The 21,339-nt window shown below is 44.3% G+C and overlaps 1 protein-coding gene across 4 annotated transcripts in view; it reads left to right on the top strand.

Moving 5' to 3' along the window:
• Positions 1–21,339, top strand: part of VWA3B (von Willebrand factor A domain containing 3B) — a 224,084-nt gene that overhangs the window by 59,128 nt on the left and 143,617 nt on the right. For 3 of the 4 annotated variants that reach the window (XR_008500554.2, XR_008500555.2, XM_054474969.2), the window contains one exon: positions 19,624–19,749. Coding sequence is in view for 1 of the 4 variants with exons in the window: in XM_054474969.2 (XP_054330944.1) it covers positions 19,624–19,749 (126 nt within the window). In the remaining 3 variants the exon portion in view is untranslated. Of the gene's footprint in view, positions 1–18,355; positions 18,394–19,623; positions 19,750–21,339 lie in introns of those variants that run through there. The other variant, XR_008500556.2, reaches the window with a different exon arrangement.

A 21,339-nucleotide genomic window follows, 5' to 3' on the forward strand; every position in this document is an offset into this window, starting at 1 on the left:
TGGCATGATCTTGGCTCACTGCAACCTCCATCTCCTGGGTTCAAGTGATTCTCCTGCCTCAGTCTCCTCAGTAGCTGGGATTACATGCGCCCGCCACCACGCCAGGCTAAATTTTGTATTTTAGTGGAGACGAGGTTTCACCATGTTGGCCAGGCTGGTCATGAACTCCTGACCTCAAGTGATCTACCAGCCTTGGCCTCCCAAAGTGTTGAGATTACAGGCGTGAGCCACCATGCCTGGCCAAGTTATATCAAGTATATTAATAAAATTAAGTTCACCTGTTTCTTTTTACTTTCTAAACTGTAGCTACTAGAAAATTTAAAGTTATATATGTGGTTCACATCATATGTCTATTGGGTAGCACTGCTGTAGCTGTGTACCCCTGAGCATGTTATTTAAGTTTTCTGCCTTATTTTCTTCATCTGTAAAGTGGGAATAATGTGTTGTTTCTATTATGCTATATTAGCTGTGTTACATGGTGGGGAGGCAGAGAGGAATGAGGCACTGTCCTATATTCAGGGAACTCAAATATAGTAAAATAAAAAAAACCTGGGCTTTGGAGTCAGACCTGTATGAATTTGTCACTTATTAGCTGTGTGATTTCAAAGTACTTAGCTTAACTAACTGGAGCTTCTGCTTTCTTTTCTTTTCTTTTTTTCTTTTTTCTTTTTTTTTTTTTTTTTGAGACATGGTTTGCTGTGTCACCCAGACTGGAGTGCAGTGGCACCATTATAGCTCACTGCAGCCTCAACCTCCTTTGCTCAAGCAATCCTCCCATCTCAGCCTCCCGAATAGCTGGGACTACAGGTTGTGCACCACTATGCCTGGCTACATTTTTTTATTTTTTGTAGAGACTGGGGTCACTATGTTGTCCAGGCTGGTCTCGAACTCCTGGCCTCAAGGAATCCCCCCACCTTGGCCTCTCAAAGTGCTGGGATGACAGGCTGCTTTCTCCTTTATGAATGGGGTAATAATGTTTACCTTATAGCTTGTTAGGAATTTATCTCTATATAAGAATATATATTAATACATGTATGTATGCATATATATGTATGTATGGATGGATATATATGTATGTATGCATGGTTATATGTGTGTACGTGCATATATATGAAAAATGTTTTCTATGGTATCCAGCACACAGTTAACCAATCAATAAATTATAGTTGTCATTATTGTCATAACCATCATCATTTGCAGTTACCCTGTTAATGTTATTATCACTAGGTAAACAACTTAAAAACTAACTCTTATTATCTTTACTTCTCTTCTGTAATCATAATTCCTACTTTTATTTTTTAGTTCTGTCACTAAATATATTGTACTCAGTTCCCAATTCTAGTCCATTCCATTTACTTTGGTTTCCTGAGTTCTCTCTTGGTTGGCTGAAGTTCCTCTTCTAGTCATTTCTTCAAGAAGGGTTTCCTTCCATTCAAGGAATAATGGTGCCCGCAGGGTTTTCTTTCTTTCTTTTTTTTTTTTTTTTTTATTGAGCTGGAGTCTTGCTCTGTGGCCCAGGCTGGAGTGCAGTGGTGTGATCTCGACTCACTGCAACCTCCGGCTCCCAGGCTCAAGCGATTCTCCTGCCTCAGCCTCCCAAGTAGCTGGGCTTACAGGTGGCTGCCACCAAGCCTAGCTAATTTTTGTATTTTTAGTAGAGACGGGGTTTTGCCATGTTGACTAGTCTGGTCTTGAACTCCTGACCCCAGGTGATTCACCCACCTCCGCCTCCCAAAGTGCTGGGATTACAGGCGTGAGCCACCCACGCCTGGTTATCCCCAGAGTTTTCAAATGTCCTTCTCTGCAGTCTTTACACACTGAAAGGACAGCCTGGCTGCTATGATGCCCTTGGCTCACTTTTCTCCCTTGAGTGGCTCAGGAGCTGTGCTCCTGCATCCTCTCTGCTGCGTGCTGCTGAGGCGAAATCTGAGGCCAGCTCGATTAGTTTTTCTTTTATGAGTGACTTTATCTTTTTTGATCTTTAAAGTCCATTAAGTGTTAGGATTTCTCTCAATGCTGGCTGCTGTGGCCGATTTTCCCTGGCCTACAGTGTACCCTTTCCATCTGTATACTCCAGACTTCTATTTCAGACAAGATTCCTTAGATTGTATCTTTAAATATTTGTCCTGTTCCATTTTGTTCTTATTTTAAATTGGACACATATATTACATGTTGCTTTGTATGTGCCAGGCACTCTTCCAGCCTCTTACCAAATTCCAGCTCACTCAATCTTCATAACATACTCCCATGGAGTAGGTACCATTATTATTTTCATTTTAGTGATGGAGAAACCAAAACAGAAGGTGGTTGAGAAACTTGTCCAAATTCACATAACTATTAATAGCACGTGGCAGAGTCAGGATTCAAACTCAAGACTGTTTGTTCTCATAACCATTGTGTTATGCTGGTTTTCTTCAGAGACTCATTTTATCTGTCTGGTGTATCTCCTTTAACAGTCTTCTACATCTATTATTTTCTCTCTGACATTTTTAAGCACTTTATTTCTGCTTGCGTTCACCCTCTGTGGTTTCTCACAGTGAGTTCCATAGCACTTTTTTTTCATTGAGCTTACATCGATTTCATCTTAACTGCTGTGATTTTTTTTCCTCTTTCCTGGGTGGTCTTTTTTTTTGAGACAGGTTCTCTGTTGCCTAGGCTGGAATGCAGTGACGTGATCAAAGATCACTGCAACCTTAAACTCCTGGGTTCAAGGGATCTTCCTGCCTCAGCCTTCTAAAGCCCTGGGACTACAGGCACATGCCACCATGCCAAGATAATTTTTCATTTTTGCAGAGATTGGGGTTGGGTTTGGGGGGAGTCTCGCTATGTTTTCCAGGCTGGTCTCAAACTCCTGGCCTCAAGTGATCTTCCCACCTTGGCCTCGCAAACTGCTGGGATTACAGGTATGAGCCACTGCACCTGGCCCTTTCCTAATTTTTTTTTATATTTCATCTTTTCTTGTTGCCTTCCCATTTCATTTTTGAGTTCTTGAAATTCTGCTTTGTGTTCTTTCCTCAAGGAGATGATGGCTTCATATAGATATTTAATTCACAGAAAAAATATTGGATCATAATTGTAAGGACTCCTTGGTAACATTTTTAGTGAGTGTTCTTCTTCTTGGTAGTTTTACTGCTCTTTTCCCTGTAAGTTTCTTATAGTATTCTTGTTTGGATGCTGTGTACCAGCTTCCATTTTATTGATCACCATGGAATGGACACAAGCTATCTGCAGGCATGTCCTAGGGGAGGAATGGTAGGGAAGGGGCTAAGATAGCCATCTATGCTTCACAACTCAGGGGCTCTCTGCTTTTTTGCTGCTGCAGGGACAGAGTGGTTCCTGCATGTAAGTTTGCTCTGGGTGATGCTTTGCGAAGCCCTACCTCTTTGCCTCTCTTAACCAAGTAGGCAGATTTTGCTGTTAGCACTTGTCATTGAGGTTCTGGCATCCAGGTTGCCAACAAGGCTCACCTTTGACTGTGGGTGAGGCACCCCCACTTCCTCAGAGCTGCCACAGCCCTCTTGACCACTCTGGGTACACATTCTCTGTGCTTTCTTCTGCATTGCTTCTGCCCCATCTCAGCTGTTCTCCACAGCCCTTATCAGTATGTTATTTTTGTCTCCTAGTTTGGAGGAAAAACGGTGTTTCTGTTTTCTTTTCCATTCTCATTTCCCCTCATAATTTCTAGAAAAGGGAAACAGTATTGACTTATATAGCTTTGTTCATCCTGGAAGTAAAGGCTAAGTATAAACGTTCCAAGATGTATGAAGGCGTGGGCTCTAAGAGCAAATGTGGAACCTGATGTCTTCATCGACTGTGTGGAGTGGACAGTGTCAGTCACTTTTTTTGGTCATAGGGTTATGTGGCATACATTATGTTGCCACTCACTTAAATAAAATTGATAAAGTATCATTTGAATACTTAGCCCATCTATTCCTAATTTTGCAAATTCCAAAATAACTTTTGAAAGCATGATATACAATTGTGGTGTTTTAAAAGAGAATATAATTTGTAATATTAGAAAATAACTTTCATCTTTTGTTTTGTTCTCTTACTACTACATCAAATATCTCCTGATGTAATTAATTAGAAACCATGATGTTTCTAATTATTGGACCAGGGAAGTGTTGCTAGGTGCATGCATACATTATCTCATTTGTATGAGGCTGGGGGTCTGAACCCAGGGTGTCAGGAGCACCTGACTATATTGCACTCTGCAGACATAATACAGACAATTTGGAAAATATGGAGAAGAAAGGAAAAGAAACATTCTTGCCATCCAGATATTTACACCTTTGAATATTTTGGTATATTTCCTACCAGTCTTCTTACTATATACTTAAAAATAATTAAAGCATAAATATATTATTGTACAAATTGAATATTGAATTTTCTACTTAATGTAGAATCAAGTATTTTCCCACATTACTATAAAATTTTTGTAGTTGACATTAAAAATATCAAATACTTCATTAAAGTCATATATTAGAGTTTTGTCAGTCATTTCCTATTAGACATTTGGATAATTTCAATGTTCTTTTGCTATTAGAGATCATACTGCACTTACCTTTTGTGTGGTGTATTTTTTTCTTTTTTTTATTATTATTATACTTTAAGTTTTAGGGTACATGTGTACAATGTGCCGGTTTGTTACATATGTATACATGTGCCATGTTGGTGTGCTGCACCCATTAACTCGTCATTTACATTAGATATATCTCCTAATGCTATCACTCCCCCCTCCCCTCACCCCACAACAGGCCCCCGTGTGTGATGTTCCCCTTCCTGTATCCGAGTGTTCTCATTGTTCAATTCCCTATTCAATTCCCTATGAGTGAGAACATGCCGTGTTTGGTTTTTAGTCCTTGAGATAGTTTGCTGAGAATGATGGTTTCCATCTTCATCCATGTCCCTACAAAGGACAGGAACTCATCCTTTTTTATGGCTGCATAGTATTCCATGGTGTATATGTGTTGTGTGGTGTATTTACTCCTGTAGTTTAGATTTTTTAAAACATAGATTTCTGGTAGTGAAAATACTGAATCAAAATGTTTGAACATTGTGGGGTAATCTCTCATGTTTAATTGCTTTCCAAAAAATATTTTAAGACAATACAATTCACACCCATTTCACAGAACCTGAATTAGCATAAAAATAGTATCTCATTGTTTCCACCTGAATTTCTTTGATGACGAACTTAGTGTCAATTAGTATTAAACAGTAGTGAAGTTGAACATTTTTGGATTTGTTAACTTCTTTTGTAAACTGCCTGTTCGTCGATTACCCTTTTACTTGTGGGGGTCTTGTGTTTCTTATCACATCGTGGGAACAGTCTTTGGTGTATTACATATGGATAATTTATGTTGGTCATTGTGTTCCTTTTCATTTGGGCTATTTTTTACAGGCAACCATAAAATTTGCACAGTAACTGTAACCTATAAATCCTGCAGCTCCTTCGTAACTGTATTTCTTCTGCTTTTGGTTCCTTATGGCCTGAGTTTAAAACAAAAGCAAAAATTGTTTTGGTCCTTCTAGATTTATTTTGAAGTATGGTGTGATGTGGGAATATAAGTGGATTTTCCCTAAAATATGTAACAACTGCCTTCACACCACTCACACACCCTTTCTCCACTGACCTCTGTGCTGCTTTTGCAATATATTATATTCTTCTATATGACGCTTGCTCCTGGACCATCTGCTATGCTTCAGGGCTCTTTCTCTTTCTAGTCTGAGGTTGGTCATGACCATTTGAACATAATTTGTTTTTCTACCTACCCTGTATATTTATCGTAGATGTGAAGAATGGGCTTCACGTTATCCAAATAAACGTTCACTTTGAATGTCGCTTGCTGGACTGACTCTTCTAAGGCGAGTGCACATGTGCTTGGTTTCTGTGCTGTCTCATTCAAGGCACACTATTTTTCTCGTAGTATTTATTGACATTCTAAGCTTTTTGGGTTTTGCTCCAAGTACATTTTTCTTCTCTCTTCCTTGGTTTGTTGACATAATTTGGTTAGCTCCAGTGATACACTTTGAAAGAAAAAAGATTGAGCTGTATCAGCAGTTTGCTTACTGCAGCTTTGCTTTTTGGTGTATTAAAGCCTTAAAAATTTTGAAACAATAATATTATTGTTACTGGTGGAGGGCATCCAGGTCCTTGGCCTTTTGAAGAAAGAATTGGACAAAAGTCATAAACAAAGCAAGGAAAACATGAAGCAACAAAAGCAGGGATTTATTGAAAATGAAAGTACCCTCCACAGCGTGTGAGCTGGCTGAGCATAGGGCCTCAAGAGCCCAGTTACAGAATTTTCTGGTGTTTAAACACCCTAGAGGTTTCTCATTGGCCACTTGGTGTACACCCCATGCAAATGAAGTAGTGGCCTGCAGTCAGTCTGATTGATTGTGGAAAGAAACCAGTCAGAAGCTGACATGAAGTTGCAAAGGTTACACCTTATGCAAACATCTGATCGATTGTAGAAAGCAACCAATCAGAAGTACTTTCAATTTTCCATCTGCCAGGCAAAAAAGGTGTGTGAGGGTGGGGTTTACAAAGGGAGTACCTCTGGTTCTTCTGTTACTTAGGTGTGGAAAGTTGGGGTTTTCCTTTTGATTTAGTTCTAGGAAGTCACTGTGAATCGGCCTTAGGTTCCCTGCCTCCAGACCCTATTCCCCTGCCTCATTATCAATTATCAACTGGAGATTTAAAAAGCTATAATTGTTTTTGAAAGTTTTCAAAGGACTTTGGACTGCTCTAACCTAAATTACTAAAGCCTAGATAACTAGATAGATGCATTGCTACAAGTTCTGATTTCACTTAATTTTGATGTTTGATACTCATTGGTAAGTAGATATTTGTATGAATCTTCATTTCTTATAATGGGTTTGATAAATTGTAATGGTGTCTGCAAATAAATTAGTTATATATGAATTATTATCAACTTTTAGGCCTCATATTTTAGGATAATTCCTTATATCAGTGCTTCTTCTAAGGAAAACAAAAAGTAGTTGTAGGCTGAGAGCAATTTTATCTTGTTTCTTGCTTCATTGTAAAGGCAAAAATAGATGTATCATCATGTAAAATTATTTATTTATTCTGTGCTTGCTTTAGAGTCCTATAGGTACATTAATTCCTTGGAGAGATTTCTCCCGAAAGTTTTTTCTGTGTGTTTGTTTTTCCAGGACTGCTCTTTCCAGGTGATGGAAAGCTTTTCCAGTGTTTTGACTCTGACAATGTGAGCCGCTCAGGGGGTGCATTAGGTAGCGCGTTACATTTTACGTTTTTCTTATATTGCCCTTCAGGAGTTCGCGGTCATTCTTCTTTGACTATAAAGAATATGAAGGCAGAGGACAGAAAGCAGACTCAGGTTCATAGCACCTGCTGAGTCAGGAGCCCTCTGAGCACATGTGCAGAGGTGGCTCTGATGTGATGCTGGTGCCTGCCCCTAGGGATCAAGTGAAATTGCCTCGAACCTTGAGTCTGTGGCTTGGTGGTGTCTAAAGACCCTTTTGCCCAATTTCTGTGAACTTCTAGAGCAGGAGGCATACCCTTCTATTCCCATCACCCTCTGGGATCCTGTGCCTGCCTGCATGGTGTCTGGTTTCCCCACATTAGTCTGGAAGAAAATTCTATTCTAGACTATCTATTCTAAAATTCGATTCCTCTCCACACCATCCTCTGACAGTCTGTAGGTGTGATTTTAACAGATGCCACTGACTCTCTGGAGGGTGAGGAAGGACTGACATACATCCTCCCTGGTTCCTCCCTTCTATTTCCGTTTGCCTTCTGAAGCTTCTCACCTTTTCAAGAGCAAAACATGCCACTGAGTCTTCTTGCCACCTGATGGCATATATCTTGCACTTGAGGTTTGCTGAGCTTCTTGTACCTGTTGGTTTACGTTTTCATCAAATTTGGAAAAATGTCAGCCATTATTTCTTGATCACAGGTCTACATGTCACCTGCAGTTTAACAGAATGGACTCTCCTTTAACTAGTGCTAATTTTTTGTTGTTGTTTTTGAGATGGAGTCTCTCTCTGTTGCCCAGGCTGGAGTTCAGTGGCACGATCTCTGCTCACTGCAACCTCCACCTCCCGGGTTGAAGCGATTGTCCTGCCTCAGCCTCCTGAGTAGCTGGGATTACAGGCACCCGCCATGATGCCCAGCTAATTTTGTATTTTTAGTAGAGACGGAGTTTCATCATGTTGGCCAGGCTGGTCTCTGACCTTCAGTGATCCGCCTGCCTCGGCCTCCCAAAGTGCTGGGATCACAGGCGTGAGCCACTGCTTCCGGCAATCCAGGGTATATTCTTATTGTGGTGAATGCATAAGCACGAGCTGAGGCCCACTATGTGCCACGTTTAAGGCCCCTGCTCATGTCGTATCCAATTGGCCAGAGCCAGTTACATGATCATGTCCTACAGCAATGGGTGGGGAGGTCTCACACGGAGGTGGGCAGGAAAGTGAACGTTTGATGAACAGTTGTGATTCCTCTTTTGGCTTCGAGACAGTGTTTGCTGGAAGGTGAATCAACTTTGGGATCAGACCTGGATTCAAATTTGAGTTTTGCGGCTAAATACTTGTGTGACCTTGGGCAACTTACCTAATCTTTCTGAGCTGTGTTTCCTCGTTTATAAAAATGGGAATAATAACATCTACTTCGTACAGTTACTGGGAGAATTAAAGCATACGACACACATGGAAATGCCTAGCACAAAATTGACATTCCATTAATGGTAGTTTCCGTTTTTTCTTCTTGAGATTCCAAGTGGGCTTTTATTGTAGATATTGGTTCTGGAAAGTGAAATAATCCAAAAGGATTTGGCAGCCTGTGTCACAAAGAGCATTTTTCTAATGGTCATGGTAGTAACCAGTTTATCTGCATGCATAACGATGGATGAACTGTAATTTGGAACAAGGGAGTGAATACTGTACTATTAAACTTTGTTCTTATGGGAAATGAGTCCATTTGTCAAGGTGGATCCTAGGAGTAGGCCGCAGGGGCCTTTCTAGAGGAAATCAGGAGTGCCTGTCCTTCCTCTACCACAACTAGAATCTGACTCAGTGGTAAGTAGGGTTATGCCATGGGGCCTGTTCTGGGCGTGAATTTCACCTACCTCTCTGTTGTCAGACTGAGCTCAGTAAGAAGTGTAAATGGTGCAATAATATTTATAAATTGAACATGGTAATTTTCAATTCTCAGAAGCTTTCATGGAGGCATGGATTGTCCCAGATGTGGGCTGGGCTTGATGCTGTTTTGGGGAAGGAACTTTAACTGCTGGTTAAAGCTCTCCGGGGACTGTGTCTTTAAGGCAGACAGTCCCAATCTTCTGAGTAGCTGCTTTTTAGGTTGTGAAGGTCCTGTCGGCATAGGAGGAGGGAGTCTATTTAGTGGTTTGGGGACTCCTTCTCAGTAAGGAAAAAGACTTCTGATCTCTTGGGTTTGGAGAAGGCTTCATCTTTTATTTTGGTTCTCTTCCTGTATATCCTTGAAAATTTACTTAAACTGAAATAGTAAGTATGGATTAGTAGAATTACATTAGAGTAAACATCTTCCCTGAGGTCCTGGCATCAGGCTAAAAGAGGTAAACAATTTTGGCATTGATGCATCTAGCTCAGGATCTAGACTCAGCAGTGGAGCGAACAGTGGAATTTTCTGAGATGGTGTGATGTCAGGCTTCTCAGACTTGGAAATTCAAGGAGCCTGGTGATGATGGGATGAACACCCAGGCTGAAAGCCATGGTCAGAACTCTACGCTGTCACTTCAAGCCAGAGCTTTGTACTTTATACACAAGGGAGAAGAGGAAGCATATTGCAAACAGTTGGTGCATAGTTTCAACTTTAAGGTGGTTTCGTGTATATAACCCAAAGTACCAACAACACAGAACCCTCTCATAGTTTGGTAGACCAGGGTTGGACGACATGGCATACCTTTCACCCTTTCACTTCTAGGCCTACCCCACCCACGAGAAGCATCACTAATCAGTCCATCATTGCTCTCCTGTCTAGCGTGTACTCACCTGGCTTCATCTCCTCTCAGCTCAGCACTCTGGCCAGTCCCTGCTCATTGTTTAGAACTATCAAATAGCACTCACTCTGCTCACCATCATATTTTGCTTATGGGACAAGAGAAAGGCTGCAACAAATGAATCAAAAGAATAAATATTAGGTATTAGCAAAAGGTAATGTTTTTCTGAGAGTATTTTTGTTTGTGTCCAGTACTCCTGGCAAATGTCCTTAGAATAGCTACTATACCTACCAATATTATTCTTAAGTCCAAAAATATTGTAGCTGTAAAAATGTGGTTGATTCTACCTTCAGAAACTGTACTTTTTGTGTTGGTGGAGAAAAATGCATGAACTAAGACCAAATATTATGAAACTGAATTTTATTTACATAAGGATACATTCAGGCTGCTATGCTTAAAGGAAAAAAATAACCAAGTCCTGTTCCTGGCAGACACCTGTGATCTCTAATTAGATATTTAGAGTGTATTGGCCCATCACTTAGGCTTGGCGTTGCTTCTTTGTTTCTAATCTTCAATTTAATTTAGAAGCACTGATTGGTGCCTGTTTATGGCTTACTGGTGGCAGGAGATTCTTTCAGAAGTCTCCTTCCTTCTAGCTAAAATTCAGTTGAATTCAGCAGATGGAACCGGAGCAGCTGTGTATCCAAAATTCTTGCCACATTGCGATTGACAAGGCTGAGAGACTTTAATTACCTTCAAAGTCCTGCCCCTTCTAACAATGGGCTGCCTTGGATTTCTTTTCTATTTTTTTTAATCTCTTGAGACAGAGTCTCACTCTGTCACCCAGGCTGGAGTGCAATGGCGCAATCTCGACTCACTGCAACCTCTGCTTCCAGGGCTCAAGCGATTCTCCAGCCTCAGCTTCCCGAGTAGCTGGGATTACAGGTGCCTGTCCCCACGCTCGGCTAATTTTTATATTTTTAGTAGAGACAGGGTTTCACCATGTTGGCCAGGCTGGTCTCAAACTCCTGACCTCAGGTGATCCACTAGCCTCGGCCTCCCAAAGTGCTGGGATTACAGGTGTGAGCCACCGCGCCCAGCAGGGTTTCTTTCTGCTGCTCTGACACAGCCCTCTGGTTGTTAACAAGCATTTATTAAACATCTCCTGTGTGCTTTAGAAACTTACTAGGGTTGAGGAGGAGATTCAAAAGGAATAAAAGACAAGGTTCCCAGTCGGCAGGGAGCCCCAGATTCTCAGAATGTCATTTTTGCTTCTGCCTTATGATTTAGGGGTTGTTCCTTCCCTCCATAACTGCAGGATCCCAATTAGCTTAAGAACTGTCCACCTGCACCTTGCCCTCTTCCGTTAGTGCACACGTTTATCTGAAGTGTTTGCAGATCTCGTTTTCCCAACTAAGGAGAGTAAGCCCCTAAGCCCAGGGAACCCCTCTGTTCCCACTCCCGTCTTGGGCTTATGTCTGGCGTACCTAGTTTTATTCTAGGCTCTTGGCTGCACTACGTCTTGTTCAAAGTAGCCCTCTTGACACTGGGCAGGGGTGGGCTCAGCCCAGGTCTTGGGTCAGCCAGTGCAATCAGCTCCTTAGAATTGTGCTGAAATAATCAAGGGAATCCGGGCATCCTGCATCACCTAACACATGGGGCAGAGAGAAACCCTCAAAACTCTTAAATATGAAATTGAATTGCCAGGGAAAAGAGCCAGTGCAGATTTCTGATTGCATTTGAATTTCTGATTTTAGGGTGGTGGCTCTGATTCTAGGGTGACAGATCCATTTCACATTTACTGTTGCGAAGTTGGGTGCTGTGCTGGGCTCTGGGGATACAATGATGAAAAAAGGAGGTCCCTCTCTTCAAGGGACCTGTGTTCTGGAATAGCCTATTCGGAAGTCTCGACCAGGTGTCAGGAAGGTACCAGGGAGAGTGGTTACAAAAACAGATAAACATAGTTCTGTCTTCAAGGAAGTCACGGTTTAATGAAGAAGACAAACTTGCAGATAGTGGAAGCCCAGCAAGAGCTCTCAGCCTTGATAATCTGGCGGGCCATCCCTGTGGGTGATGACCAATTCCAGTGCAGGCAGATCACTGCGGAGCCAGCAGGTGTGTCACTGCTCATGGGAATATCACCGGAGGCCCTAACCTTGGGGACACAGCTCACCCACCATCACCACCTGCATCAGAATTACAAACTGGGTGGTTTCAGACGTAGGAAGAGATAAGTCTATAAGCCCCTTGAGGGAAAACTAAAAGTGATCAACACAAAACAGATGGGTTTGCTCACGTAGATCTTGTATCATGAGAATTTTCCAGGATACCCAAGGCCAGCAGCGTTCCAGTGTGGCGGTGGGGGGCTTTGGACACTAACAGTCCTGAAGCTGAATCCTGACCTCACCACTTATCAGTTGTGTGGCCTTGGGCAAATTTCTCTGAGCCTCGGTGTGCTCATCTGTAAAACGGGGATGATGATCTGGATTCAGGCAATTGTTGTGAGTCAATGTGGTAATGTGTTTAAGTGCCCAGCACAGTGGCACATAGTAGATACCTAGTAAATTTTCATTTTCCCCTCTTTCTCCTCCATTTATCAGCAGGAAGCAGCCATTATAACATATATCAAAATAAGTGACACTTAGAACAGTAGAATGTTATGAAGATATAGATGAGAGGTGGCGTGGAATGGGTATTAGAAGATGGTGTCGGGGGTTCTCAGCACTGTGCAGGGGAAAGGGAGTGCTGCCTTCTTTTGTGAGCATTTCTGTAGGGCAGACATGGGGACATTCAGGCATGAGAATATTGCTCCTGGAAGTCATCCAACTTTTTTTTTCTCCAAGAATATTTTGGAGAGTGATCATTTATTTACATGCCTCTCTCATGTCTTAGACTAAAGCTTTGTGAACTTTTGTTGCAGAGAATCACTGGGACCCTTTAAGAATATAGCTCCCTGGGGTTCCACCCTCAGAATGAGTCTGGGGTGGGGCCTAGGAATCTGCACTGACAAGCATTTCAGGGGCATCTGCCACAGGTTCTGAGGACCACACTCTGGGAAGACCGTACTGGAGTGAGGGCCTCCTCAGAGCTGGGATGGTTTCCTGTTCATTTTGTATTTCCAGTGTCCGGATATAATCGGCAATGATGGGGTGTTGTTGAATAAATGAGTGGATGATGATTCTCCGAGTAGACTGTCCTACTGAGAAGGGGATATTTTAAAGCATTGGCTTCCTAGTTTCTAAGTCAATGTCTTCTGAGTTTGAAGAAGATAATTAGCCTCCTAGAACTTGCTCATTCCTGAATGACCTGGCAGAGCTGGGAGCAGACCTGTCTACATGAGTGATATCCAGCCCCGAGTAGCCCATCCACACAACTGTCCTCACAAAGATAGGGCCGTTGTTGAGGACAGAGGCTGAGCAGATGCCAGTGCGGGGTTGCTCCCCAGTGACAATAGTCCTAGCCCTGCTGTTTGTGGTTCAGAATTGGTTGATGGGAAATCAGGGAGCAGCCCTGCCACCATCTTTGTTATTTTTGTGCGCTGTAGATCCCTTAGAACAGAAAGAGGTTGAGGCCTTTTCTTGGATGGAAAAACTGAAAAAAACTCTTTTTTTTGTAAATTTGCTCTAAAGGAAACTCATAAAGTTCTTCTGAATTTACATGTCAATAAAACATTTACCCCTGAGTTGATGCCTTATAAATGGTATCACTTATCCTAAGTAGAATAGACTTATTCAGCTAAACTTTGTTGATGAGCATCTTTGCATCTGTTCCTTAGATATTGTTTCTCTGTCTCCTTGCCTGGGTCTTTATGGTCTACTAGCCCGGTAGCATTCTGAAGCCTGGGGTCATTTTTCTTAGCAAGTTTGGGGGAGCACCTACCCTTTACCATGGGGAGAATGGTGATGGTTTATCTTTGGGTTTTCTAAATGAATTTTGGACAATTAGGCTGCATTGCATTTGCATTTTATAGTGTGCCATTTAGAAGAGACAGAGAGGGCCCAGAGGACCATGCCACATTCACATATTAGATGATAGCTCAAGTTGCCCATTCTTCATATTGAAATTGCTTCTAAGATAACAATGGCTCTTGTGAAACATATCTGTTCATTGCCCCAAGAAAACATTAGATGGTTATCCAAATGGCGAAATGACTCTATATTCACTCTAAATTAATGAATGGTTAATTTCCATAGGGTGGGACTGAGAGCAGCCCCACACTGTGCCTCTGTGGTTAGGGCAGTGGGGCCGGATCAAGCCAGCAGGTGTTTAATTACTTCTCGACAACAAAACATCTTAACGTATAATGTAATAGAAATAACTGGGAATTTTTTAATTATGACAAAAACCACTGATTGTACTCCTTTCATTCCCTTTATGGATGCAATGTGGCCCTTTTACCAGATCCTCATGGTAATTTTAGGTCTCTGGGGATGTTTAGCACCTCACAGTGTATTATATTTTTTAATTTTATATCGCTTTCTGAAAATAGTAGTATGTGCTACTTTTTCCTGAAAATACTGCCTTTTCATAGTTATATTCAGGTCTTTCAAATCTGCATGACTGAATAGGAGTTTGGGGGTCAGGCAGACTGCAAGCTCCACCCGCCCTCCCCGCCACCTGGCAGGACCAGTTCTTCACCGGAGAGTCCTGGGGTTGGGCAGGGCCGCAAACAATGAGCCACAGTAGGACTGAGGGGATGGTCTGGGACTCAAGGGTCCCCGAGGGTGGTTTTGTTTCTGGGCTGCCCTCTCCCAGGGCAACATTGAATTGTACCTTGGATCGGCACTGCACCTGCCTATCTTTCTAATTGCTTTTCTCCTCCTGTCCTGGAAATGGTAGTACTTCAGATACTTGGGGGGAGTCTTGCTTACTGTGGCATGAACCTAGAAGGAAATGACTTCGTGTTTTAAGGGATGTTGCTGTCAGTGTCTGGAATACCTCAGGCATAGCCATGTGCTCAGATGATCTGAGTCTGTTGCACACCCCTCTGAAGAGTTTCTTGTAATCATGAGGAAAGAGTGTATTAGGTGCTACAGAACTGTTTCTATGTAATAAGGAAAAATAAAAAGGAAGGACAGAAATTCTTGCAGAAAATACTAGATAGAACCTGGGCTGAGTGCTGTGGAGGATACAAAGAAAGAAAAGACACTGTCCCTACGCTTAAGACGTTTAACATCCAGTGGGCAAAGTCAGCCGGTGCACACACACACAGCAAGTGCCCGAGCACTGCAGGAGAGCTGCAGACCCCAGCCCACAACAGCTGGCAGGCCGGGGACATGTTGCTGAGTGCTGAGCTGTGTTGTAGGCAGCTGCCTACTAAAAATAAGCACTGGGTTTATGGAAGGCTGACTTAAATTAGACTGGACTCAAGGTCATGCACAGAATGATGTCACCATCACAGGCTCCTAGTTCTTTGTGTTCTTGGGAACTGGAGGCTGAGTGACAGGCAGCCAGGAACTGAAATGCACACATGGACAGGTTCACTAATGGTGTGGCCCGAGTGTGTCCTGACAGCAAGAGGATGGAGTCCAGTGGTGCCCTGGTTCATTCCACGGGACTGAGAAGGGCGAGTAGGAGGCAGCTCACCGTTTCCTGGGGTGGTGGAGTCAAGACTATGTCTTCAGTGAAGGGTGGGACGGGGTGAGTGCAGCAGAGGGCTCAGTCCTCTGATACAGAGGACAGGGCTGGGAGGACAGTGCTCTGACCGGGTTCATGGTGCAGAGTGTTAGAGGAGTGTCATGGGAGCCTTGAACCCTGACCTCAATGCCAGCCCAGGGAGCTAGGCCCTGGTCACTGCATACCCAGCACCAATAGGACCCACCCACTGCAGAGGAGATGCTCAACACATGCTTGCCAAATGACCGTATTAATGAACTGGACTCTGGCAACTGGGTTTTATCCTGTACGTGAGATGTGGAAGATTGGACAGGGAAATGGCATTTGGCAGCAGGTACCCTGTGGACTTTTCTCCTTGACATCAAAACTTCCTGTCCTGAGTCTTATTTTATTTGTCAAACTAGCCAGTCTGAGAAGTCAATACTAGATGCTAATGAAAAACAGCAGTGGACTGTGACATTGCTCCCAGGTATGTTAGCATTTTAACACGAGCCTGCAAATTGGTTTTTTTGTTTGTTTTTGAGAGGGAGTCTTGCTCTGTCACCCAGGCTGGAGTGCAATGGCTCTCTGCAACCTCTGCCTCCCAGGTTCAAGAGGTTCTCCTGCCTCAGCCTCCTGAGTAGCTGGGATTACAGGCACCTGCCACCACACCCGGCTCATTTTTGTATTTTTAGTAGAGACGGGGTTTCACCATGTTAGCCAGGCTGGTCTTGAACACTGGACCTCAGGTGATCCTCCTGCGTCAGCCTCCCAAAGTGCTGAGATTACAGGCGTGAGCCACCGCGCCCGGCCTTCAAATTGCTACCAGATGTCTGGCAGGCAGCAGTCATGCAAGGCGGGGGATTGGGCAGGCATGCATTCTGGTTGGAGAAGCCACTAGGTCTCCTGAATGACTCCATGAGGAACCGTATCCAGCTTCTGTTGTCAGGCAGACCTTAGTTGGCTTCCACCTTGACAGTCAAGATACATACAGCTTTGGTTGGGCGCGGTGGCTCATGCCTGTAATCTCAGCACTTTGGGAGGCCGAGGCGGGTGGATCACCTGAGGTCAGGAGTTCAAGACCAGCCTGTCCAACATGGTGAAACTCCATCTCTACTAAAAAAATACAAAAATTAGCCAGGTGTGGTGGTGATCCCAACTACTCGGGAGGCTGAGGCACAAGAATCGCTTTAACCTGGGAGGCAGAGGTTGCAGTGAGCCTAGATCGTGCTACTGCACTCCAGCCTGGGCGACAGACCAAGAATCCATTAAAAAAGAAAAGATACATAAAGATACATACAGCTTCCTGTTGTTTCATCTCCTCCCTGGTGTAGCCTGGAGAATTTCATATTCGCGGAGGTCTGAACAGTGGGGTTTCCTGTGCCCCCATTGTCTTCCATGTCCAATGGGGCTCTGTCCCTCGGCTGTGGCTATCTGAGATCCCAGCTAAGTCCTTAAAAGTGACCTTGATAAAACCGGCAGTGCTTCCTGACTGTGTGAGGAATAACTTGAAATAAAACCTGTGCATTGTCATGATGCTTTTACTGATCTGTAGCTTTCTTTTTCACTGTTTTTTTGTTTTGTTTTGTTTTCTTTTCTTTTGTTTTTAAGCAAAGCAGATCAGATGGACTTGTGTTGCTCTCTGATCACCGACATAGCAGTCTGTAGCTGCTTCATCGTGATCACTAGACTGGGGTAGTGATAATCCTAGATACTGCCTGCACAGAGAGCACGTCCCGGTAATTGCTGTCCCAGAGACACATTTCCCTGTCCCTGGATGACCAAGAGCCAACTGGGTTTCCTCGGAACTTTCTCCTTTGACCCTGCCCTGTGGTGTACTCCCTCTTAAGATATTATTGACAAGTCTAGAGGAAAGCCTTGACTCATTTGAAACTTTTAAGAGACTCCTGCTACTTAACACCTCCAGGCTGAAGCAAGCAGCTGGCAGGCCGTCTTGATTTTACAGCGTTCAGAGGGCCTGTGGGCTTAAGGTTCGCATTTGGCAGCAGCCTGCGTTATTTTTGGAGTTTCAACATGGAGCTCAGGACACATCACATTTCACTTCCTGGGCTATCGATGGCTGCGGAGCCATGGTAGCCATCCGTCTCTGTCAGGGCTTGTCACTTGCCCCTTTAGGAACACAGCTATTAATACTCTCTCACTTGATTTGTCCCACTTCAAGAGGCTAGAACTTTGATGTCCCTTTTTTCTGCCCTAACCCTTCTTGACTATATTTTAAAATTCAGAAACATCAACTCTGGTCTGCCCTAGTCTGCCTTGTTGGCTTAGGATCAGTCCTTTGGCCCTTGGTGGATGAATCTCCTGGGGTGCCCCGTAGACTGGAGGGTGGTCTCTCATCATCTGTGGTTGTGGGATATTGGGTATCAGTTAATTATCATGCAGACTTGGGAAGTGGGAGGAAGAGGCTTTTGGGTGCATTTGGTGACAGAACATGTCTCAGCCAAGGGGCAGGGAATGCCAATTGCCACCCGGATACACTCCCTTGCTCCTTAGGCTGTGGCCCCGATTTTACTTAGGGTTGTAGTGTACCCCGCCTAAAAGCATTTCTCAGTTTCCCTTGCTGCCAGATGGGGCTGCGTGATGCCATTCTGGCAGTGGCTAAGTAATGAAGCTGTGGGGTGAGCCTTCTGGGCAGGGTGCCTTGAAGGAACTGACTCCGTCGGGGGGTGTGCTTCTGTGTCCTCCCAGTGGCCCTGCTGCTCAGGACGTGCTGCTTGGCACTAAGGACGCCATGTTGAATCGTAAGTTGGCTGAAGACAGAAGGATGTGCTGAGATGACTGAGGAGCAGGATAGAAAGAGTGTGGATCTGTTTTCAAGGTTTTAAAAATTAACCTTTTTATTTCGAGATAATTGTAGATTCACAGGCAGTGGTAATAAGTGATACAGGGAGATACCCATCTATTATTTATCTATTTATTTATTTATTTTGAGATGAAGTCTCACTCTGTCTCCTGGGCTGGAGTCTCACTCTGTCTCCTGGGCTGGAGTGCAGTGGTACGATCTCAGCTCACTGCAGCCTCCGCCTCCCCAGTTCAAGTGATTCTCCTGAGTAGCTGGGATTACAGGCACGGGCCACCACTCCCAGCTAATTTTTGTATTTTTAATAGAGACGGGGTTTCACCATGTTGGCCAGCCTCGTCTCGAACTCCTGACCTCCATTGATCTGCCCGCCTCGGCCTCCCAAAGTTTTACAGGATTACAGGCGTAACCCACCGTGCCCAGCCTGCCCATCTATTCTTTACCTACTTTCCCCCATAGTAACATAGTACCACAGCATGGCTGGGACCTTGACTTTGATACAGTTAAGGTAGCAGGACAGGACCTCTCACCGTGCACCTCTGCATGGCACACCATGCAGTGCACATCCATTTCCCCCCGCCCCACCCGCCCCAACCTCTAGAAACTGCTCATCTGTTAGAGCCTGGATCTCGATGAAGGCAGAGCCTCTATCCCAGACCTAAACCACTCTCCTTGGCGTGAACTTCGATTGATTGAAAGACATAAATATCTAAATTAATGGTGCCACGTCATTTTAAAAAAATGTTATAGAGTCAAACCTACCCCTTAACTGAGACAGTAGAGGTCCAGAAAAGGAGACCAGGCAATCACTATTACATTGGGGGAAATATTATACTTGTGGTTTCAAAGAAGCAGGACACCTTGGCTACATGGCGAAAGGATTAGAGGTTGTTGCTTTCACAGCATGCCATTGCATTTCCCTTCCTCGCAGCAGTGACCCTGGCTTGCCTGAGGTGCTTTTGAATGTTTTTATTCCTGTCTTATTTGGGTATTATCAATAATTCATTTTAAATATTCTGGCTGCTACAAACATTTACTTTAGAAGGATTTATTGTATCCTAAAGTCTGCATTTATGACTTCTTGAGATGATATCACTTCCTTGGGGATTTCAGTTCTGATTCTCAGAAAGAGATTAGTGGGGGAAGCGGAATTTGATGTTCAGAAATGTTCCAGAAACTTGGCTGCAATGCGTCAGGCCTGCTAGGCGGGCTGCCACATTTCTGCTCATGCTGTGTCTCCCCTTTTAGGAGCCGGAGTCAGAGAGGATGTGTTTCTCGTTTGGCGAGAGATGGAGGAAGCCTGCAGCACGCTGGCCCAGATCCAGAGGCTGGTGGCCGAGCCTCCCAAGCCCGACGTGGCCACCGTGGACTGCGGTTGGTGCTATTTCTGGTCACTGATGTAAAAGATTCATAAATGTTACTAGCTGGGGACCAGGGGCTGCTTCCATGTTCCTGACCAGGGAAGCTCCAGAGCCCAGCTGCGAGGAGCTGCTGAGGAGAGCCGCCAGAGCTGTGTGGGGTGAGGGTTGGGGAGGGGGCTGTACACACACATGCATGGACACGTGCGTGTGTGTGTGCCCATGCGCTCACATGTGTGCATATGTGGAGATTGACAGTACCCAGAGCTGGACAGTAAAGTGGTAAAAACAGATTCTCGGGCCAGGTGCAGTGGCTCACGCCTGTAATCCCAGCACTTTGGGAGGCCGAGGCGGGTGGATCATGAGGTCAGGAGATCGAGACCATCCTAGCCAACATGGTGAAACCCCGTCTCTACTAAAAATACAAAAATTAGCTGGGTGTGGTGGCAGGTGCCTGTAATCCCAGCTACTCAGGAGGCTGAGGCAGGAGAATGGCTTGAACCTGGGAGGCAGAGATCGCAGTGAGCCGAGATCGTGCCACTGCACTTCGGCCTGGCAATGGAGCGAGACTCTGTCTCAAAAACAACAACAACACCAATAACAATAACAAAACAGATTCTTGACAAACTCTTGTATACTAAGGGAAACCAGACCTCTGTATAAAACTGGGCTCAATTCTGAGTACAACATGGACAAGTGGGGATTCACAGCCAAGGATCAGGGGGGACGCCAGTGGATGGAAAATTATTAAGAGGTGATGTTAGGGGCAAGGGGGCTTCTGGCTAAACCAACTTGACAGGATTCTTTCAGGAGAGAGGCCAGTGTGATCAGATGTCACCTGGTGGACGGTGGGAACGAGGATGCGGATCAGATAGCAAAGTGATCAGATACTGAGGGTGGGGCATTCTGGCTACACTGACTTAGGCTTTTTGCTAAAATCAGGCGATGCAGAGGTGAGCATAGAAGTGCAAAGGTTGAGGCCTCGCTGAGAAGAGCATTCAGAGGAGCCTGGCTGAAGGCTGGGCAAGCGGAGACTGTCAAGTTGCCGGTGCTCTTCCAGGGAGGGAGGAGCAGGAGAGCTCAGTGATTGGCTCGGCCAGCCTTGACCCTTGCCTGCAGACAAAATCCCATCCACGCTGTCTGTGTCTGTGCAGGCAACCAACTGACTCGCTCTCGGATGCCTACAGGAAGGCGTAAATCAGTTTTCTTTGAGCAGGGTCCAGGACCTTGCAGCAGAAGGGGGCACAGGCTGGGGAAAAAGTGTGTCATGTTTACTTAGAAGGAGTAGTGTGAATGGGGGTTTGAGTTATTAATATTAAAAAGAAATTATTAAAATCTAGTTGCATTTCTGGTATATACTTAGCACTCTTCCATCTAATTTGGAATAGCCACTTGGAACTTTGGAGTTTGGAAGACTGATTTGCATTCCCTAAATGGTAGTAACAGCAATATGACCACTGAGTGGGCACATACTATGTGTCAGGTGCTGCCCTGAGGGGTAGGCTTATATTTAGCTCATTTAAGCCTCATAACTCTATGAGGGAGTTTCTTATTATCTCCAACTGACAGGTGAGGAAACTGAATTACAGAGCGATTAAGTCACTGG

The sequence above is a fragment of the Pongo pygmaeus genome, chromosome 12 (genome assembly GCF_028885625.2).
Source record: "Pongo pygmaeus isolate AG05252 chromosome 12, NHGRI_mPonPyg2-v2.0_pri, whole genome shotgun sequence".
Classification (NCBI taxonomy): domain Eukaryota; kingdom Metazoa; phylum Chordata; class Mammalia; order Primates; family Hominidae; genus Pongo; species Pongo pygmaeus.